The sequence below is a fragment of the Asparagus officinalis genome, chromosome 10 (genome assembly GCF_001876935.1).
Source record: "Asparagus officinalis chromosome 10, Aspof.V1, whole genome shotgun sequence".
Lineage (NCBI taxonomy): Eukaryota > Viridiplantae > Streptophyta > Magnoliopsida > Asparagales > Asparagaceae > Asparagus > Asparagus officinalis.
The window spans coordinates 29,145,843-29,152,411 of NC_033803.1; the positions used below are offsets into that span (position 1 = coordinate 29,145,843).

Sequence of the window (6,569 nt, forward strand, 5' to 3'; positions counted from 1 at the left end):
CCCCCCCACCCCAACCCAACCCAAAAAAAACATTCAAATGCCTCCCCCTGCCTAACTGTTCTACAGCAATCTCAACTATGTTTAGATGCACATTGTGACACTGCTCGGCAAAGGTATTGCACAATGTCAAAATATGTCATCCTTGAATGAAAAGTCAAACTTCATCTACATGACTCCATTTTCCTGATCTAACATTCTTTTTCAACCTAATCAATCAGGTTGATCCTCCATGACAGCTCATCATATATTAAGCTTCAGTTATCTCCCTCATGATTCAAATTCCATAGGCAACAAAAGGCCTATAAACGCGTGATTTCAGATATCTTACCACTTTGTAAAGTATCCTGTACAAGGCAAAGCATATAAGATATAATTTCTGTTCTTTTAAAAGAATTACGGTGAAATCCATGTTTCCTATACATATACGTCAAAGGTGTGGCAAATACAACCAAGACCATTATTTCCTTAGCCCAAATAACAAGGCTGTCCTAACCAAATTAAAACAGTCTATCCTAGGATCCTGTGAGCAAAGACTTTACCAACAACAAAACTTGATGAGCATACATATTGTAACCACATGCATGCAAATTCACTTTCTATGTTAAACAAAAAAAAACTTACAACAATGCCAGCAAATAGACAGATATACATGATAATAGCATAAAACTGGGTGAGTGTGTGGGTGTCACTTGTGATGGGTGGGACCTAGGGAAATTACCATGTTTGTTTTTAGTACTTGAACATAGCTAAAAGAAACTTTGCTAAATGTTCATGGATTTCTAACAACCCACTAAAAACCATGTTTTTCCATCACAAAAACAAAGCCTAGAAAAACCACGATAAACTTATGATGTAGAATCAACAGCACCGAAGCATTTTGATGGAGTTGAATTTTTCTCTCAGGTTTATTAATTGGGTTATGGGCATGTGTCGGTACTACAAAATTCTCTATATTATTAAAAGGTAGTGTGCATGGATATTTTCTAGGAAAAAGGAATTCAAGGCAAGGGGTTCCCCTCTCCCCCTACCTTTTTCTCATGTGCAAGGAATATTTGACTAGAAGCTTGAAGGATGCGCATTTGTGCAAGGGATTCATGTTTCATCCAAAGTGATTTTTTTCTTTTTCTTTCTTTCTTTTTTTTTTGGAGGGCGGGGCGGTTATGAAATTATCAAATTTGGTCTTTGTTGATGACCTTCGCTTTGCTAGAGCTGATTTGGAATCAATGGAAGCCTTACAGAGAAAACTGGATCATTTCTCCTAGCTTCAGGGCTCCATATCAATCCTAATATGAGTAATGTGATTCTAGCAGGGGTGGATGATGCTGTTAGAAAACAAATTGTGGGTTTCTTGGGGTATGAAGAGGGATTACTTCCAGTTAGATACTTGGAGGTACATCTTTCTGCCACTCGAATTTCCCATTCCTTATGTCAGGATCTCCTTTCTAAAGTTACATCAAATGTTAGAGCTTGGGGTGCTTATAAACTATCCTATGCCGGGAGAGTTGAGATGGTGAGATCTGTGCTATTTAGCTTGTATGTGTTCTGCACTGGTGTGTATATGCTTCCGATGAAGACTTTGAGGAAAACTGATCAAATATGTGCTTACTTTATATAGGGAAAAAAGGAAGGCGAACATAAAATCCATTTGATTTCTTGGGTGTTCACCTAAGAATCAAGGTGGCCTGGGCAATTACCATGTTTGTTTTTAGTACTTGAACATAGCTAAAAGAAACTTTGCTAAATGTTCATGGATTTCTAACAACCCACTAAAAACCATGTTTTTCCATCACAAAAACAAAGCCTAGAAAAACCACGATAAACTTATGATGTAGAATCAACAGCTAAAAGAAGGATAACTTATGGATTAAATGGATCCATAAGCAATACTTAAAGCATTCTACTTTATGGAATGTGCAAGCGAGGGTGAATGAACCTTGGTTTTGGAGGAAAGTTTTGTAAGTGAGAGACTGGTTGCTATTGCATAAGCCTTCATTTGATCAGTTATTGCAGTAGGTAAAAGGATGAAAGCATCAAGGTAAAATTAAACTGTTTATGTCTTATAAAGATCTCGTTTGCAATCAGGCTTCCATTTCATGGTCCCAAGTTGTGTGGAATCATGTGTCTTTGCCTAAGCACTGCTTTGTACTATGGTTGGTTTCTAATGGCAGGATCCTTACCCAGGATAGATTGGTGCATTTGGGTATCCTCCGACAAAGCTCTTGTGTTTTGTCGCTAGGCCCATGAGAGTATTAATCATCTTTATTTTCACTGTCCTTATTTTGCACTTGTTTGGAAGAAATTGATACTGTGGCTTAAGGTTGACAGGGATCCCTTGCAATGGACTGATGAGTTGGACTGGTTTTGCCATCTGAGAGGGAGGAAGAATTGTAAGCATAGAGTGTTTATTGCCTCTTTTGCTGCTACTGTCTAGTGTCTACTATGTTTGGAGAGAGAGGAATGCAGGAAGATTCAACGCGCCGCTTGTAGTCCAAATATTATTGTGAAGAGGATTAAAACTGATATCATAGCAAGCGTTCTTCATATGCAGCTACCTCTCCATGTGAAAAGAGTGGGTTCTTCAATTGTAGGATATAGTTTTGTTGTGTTAGCCTGTGGTATAAGTTGTAATTGAGAGTATTGTTCTGATTTTGTTATTAGATGAGGTATAGGTAATGTTTTGTAAGGAAGTCTTCAAATTTTGTATGAGGGGTATCCAGATATGCCTGGAGCTGTTTTGATGTACATAATTTCTCAGATGGTAAATAAAAATTTCAGTTACAAAACAAAGAGTCGACAGCCCCATATGGGTAAACAGTGAAGGAGTCAAGAAAAATAGGTACATGAGTAAGCTAAGTGAACCAAGTAGCCATTTGTAGAGGGGGAGTTCGCTAACTCAATCATTCTAGATGACTTCATAACACTGCCAAATAAGGGAGACGACATCATAATTATCCATCTTCTGCATAGTATTTATCAAGTTGTTTCATTTTTTTTGCAGAACTATGGACATTGCATTTAAGAAGAACTATGGACATAGTATTTTGGCTTCAAAGCAGCAAGGACATTGCATTTAAGAAGAACTATGGAGAGAAATTTTTTCAATGATTAAAAAGATGCAAGAAAGGGCAGAACACTTACACAAATTAAAGAAGTAGCCACCGCTATCATGGATAGGAGAGACAGTTAATGTCTTCTTCACTTGTCCTTCAAGACTGCAAACATTGGACATTAAATAAGGAGTGGAAAGAGAGAGGAAGGGACTATTAAAATATGATGAATAACCTTGATTTCATTGAAGGATCGTGAAGAAACTCGCAAGAATCTGTAGGACCTAGACTTATCAAACTCCCAACTTCAGTAGCTGACAAAGCAAACATCTGCAAGAGTTGCATATTAGTATATGAAGCATCATTTGTACAATATCCATCTTAATGAACAAATTAAAAAATATTAACTGAAATTATCTATTTTAGAATTAGAGATTCCATATCCATTCAGATATTAGAGCATACACATCAAACTATCCCCATGTATGTTTAGGGATTACACCAACCTATCATATACAACCCTTGTATGTTTAGGGATTACACCAACCCATCATATACAATCCAGATAAACCCTTTCATTGTCAGGTGAAGGTTGATGGTGTTGTCCTACTGCAAGTTAGCAAATTAACTGACGGGTTAAGATATGGAGCCGGGAATTCTTTGTTGGACCAAGAATGTCCTTCTTTTGGCCCAACACCATTTTTTATGGCTTTTGAATGGATACCCATGCAATGGAGTGCTTATCCTCCTCTTTATCCCTCAGTCAGATGCAATTACACACACACACATGCACATCTATAGGGTCGATCATGATGTTCACGATAAAACAAATATGGTTTAAAATTATGTACCAATTACTTTACAATTAAAGCAAAACCCCAAAAACACTATAGACTATCGTTTTTCATTTATAATTTTGCATATTGAGTCTTAATAATTTGATTTTTTTTCATTGTTTTTAAGATGATTTTTACGAATACTTATCATGTCTCATATTCATTGTTTTAAATATCTCCGACATGGCTAATATATCCCCGATATATCTTTTTATAGGGTTTGCCTCAACCAATATGGTCCCTAAATATCATTCACCGCTTTTTGGCTATTTTGGGCAATATATCCCTGATATGGCCAATATATTAGCCGATATGTTGACCGACATATCCTTTTATATGGCTTATTGCCAAACAATGTATAGCATTTGGTAATTTTTGGGCAAAGATATCATGATTTTCACATTATATCAAATGATATTTTGCCTTAAAAAATCAGACGAAATGTTGCAGCATTAATTGTACTTTTTATTTGTTTCACAAGATTGATTAGTGAGACTAAACATATATTATTTACATTTTGTGTGCTTAGATTTTATTAAATATGTTGATATTATATTTTAGTGCATTATACTATATATGCAAGTATTCTTTATGGCATACTGATATTTACCGCATATCCCCAATATTTCTCTGATATCCACAATCTTATATAAATTTTGGTCATCCGACATTTTCCCAATATCCGATATTTAAAACCTTGCTCATATCTCAATTCTATATGGTATAATTTAAGGTTTAATGGAGATCGAGTGGATTAGAATAGAAAATTTTGATCAGATTGGAAGTAATTATATCAAGTTGACCAATACTTTGTATCATACACCATTGGTAATGTATCAAATTGGATATGAAAAGGGCTTATTAAGTAGGAAAGAGCTCCGAATTGAGCTCCACAAGTTGTTTAACAACATGAGCAGTATTGAGCAATACCTGTAGAGGAGAGTGCGAGCCAAAAATTATTTAGTTTCACATTGGTTGTGTATTTTTAGTGCTCTATAGATGCTGAGATATTTGAAGGAGAGTATTTTGGTTTCATTATTAGCTTAATATATATTTTTTTTTTAAAAGATCAATTTGTAGATTTTGACAAGATACATACATACTTTGTTGTTCACAATCTTTCATTTTAGATTTATTTAATTAAGTTTGCCAATAATTTGATCAAAAAGTAGATGAGGTTGTTCTTCACTAAGCTTTTCTTTCTTCCAATAAAGAGATGCATATTTTGATGGCGTGCCTTGTTACTGCGGGTAAGACTACAATACTTTTACCCACTTCTACATTTTAAATGATCTACCAAATTTGCTAATTATATTTTTTGTTCCCAAGTTCATTGATCTAATTTTATTCCATTGCCGACTTAGCTAGAATTTGTACGTTAATAATTTATTACTTCATAATTGTGAGAATTTTCATAGTAAAATTAGATTTTTTTTTCCCTAGAAACCACCTTCAAAATACGGCCATTCTACAGAAATCATTAATTGTCAACTTCTACAATAAACCACCTTTAAACGATTTTTTGTTGCAACACCTAGAATGATTTTTACGTCAAGTTTTTTCAGTTTTACTGTAATAATTAGTTGTCAAATACAAGTATATTAGAGATATGATCCTTAATGGATGTTAGGTGGGATCAATTATAAAAATATCAACTGAAAAGTGGGCCCACGAGGTTGATTGCAACAAAAAAAAACTCTTTAAAGGTTATTTATGTGTAAATTGAAAATAAAAAATGGTTTCTATAGAATGACCATATTTTAAAGGTGGTTTCTATGAAAAGAACCCCTAAGTTTATTGTGCGCAAAGATTTATTACACCAAGATTTATTATTTTATGCACCCTCAACAATTGACATGGTGGTAGTGATACCGGTTCTAAATCTTAGTTATGCAACTTTCATTCAGGTTTTATATTAAATGTTGAGGATCCCATATTAAAGCAATTAATACTTTGTGAATAGACAAAGGTCAGTTTCTACCTTGCTCCATTTTATTCGTTATTATGCAACTTTCATTCACGTTGTATACTAGGAACTTCAAAAACTAGCCTCGAATCTTTATGAGTAAACAATCATAAGTGTCTACTTGGCTCCCTAAGTTGCATGGGTATGGGTACAAGTACAGATGCGGGTACGAATGCTGCTGGACATAACAAATTTGTAAAAGGTAGGACATAGCTAAGACACATGTTGTAATCATAGTTTCGAGCTAGATACGAATAATACCTTTTGAAATCATAATTTTCAACTGAATATAAGCAGAAAAAACCTCAACCATAGTTTCAAAAATGGATGTGTAATATAGGATATTGTCCAAGGAGTGTATGAGTGTTTAAATTAAAATATGGTATAATTGAGTACACTTCTAAATAAATGTATGCATATATTAAGATATGGTATAATTGAGTACACTTCTGAATAAATGTATGCATATATGACTAAGGAGTGTCCAATAAATGTCAGGTACGTAAATGGGTACAGCTCAGGTACGGATACTGCTTCATGATAGAAGTATCCAAGTAACAAAGTTGGCTCAATATTCGAGCATACTATAAATTACAATATTAATAAAATATAATTTGGTCTATACTCATCCAAATATATATGAATTCTTCTATATTTATGTTGTTATATGTTATCAATTTTATTTATGATGCCTCTATTATCAATTGAATCCATACGTTA

The 6,569-nt window shown here is 34.3% G+C and overlaps 1 protein-coding gene across 1 annotated transcript in view; it reads right to left on the minus strand.

Moving 5' to 3' along the window:
• LOC109826589 (single-stranded DNA-bindig protein WHY2, mitochondrial-like) overlaps positions 1-6,569 on the minus strand; it is a 35,446-nt gene that overhangs the window by 17,663 nt on the left and 11,214 nt on the right. The window contains exons 6-7 of the mRNA XM_020393615.1: positions 3,283-3,377; positions 3,139-3,212 (exon numbers count right to left, since the gene is read on the minus strand). Coding sequence (XP_020249204.1) covers positions 3,139-3,212; positions 3,283-3,377 — 169 coding nt within the window. The remainder of the gene's footprint in view (positions 1-3,138; positions 3,213-3,282; positions 3,378-6,569) is intronic.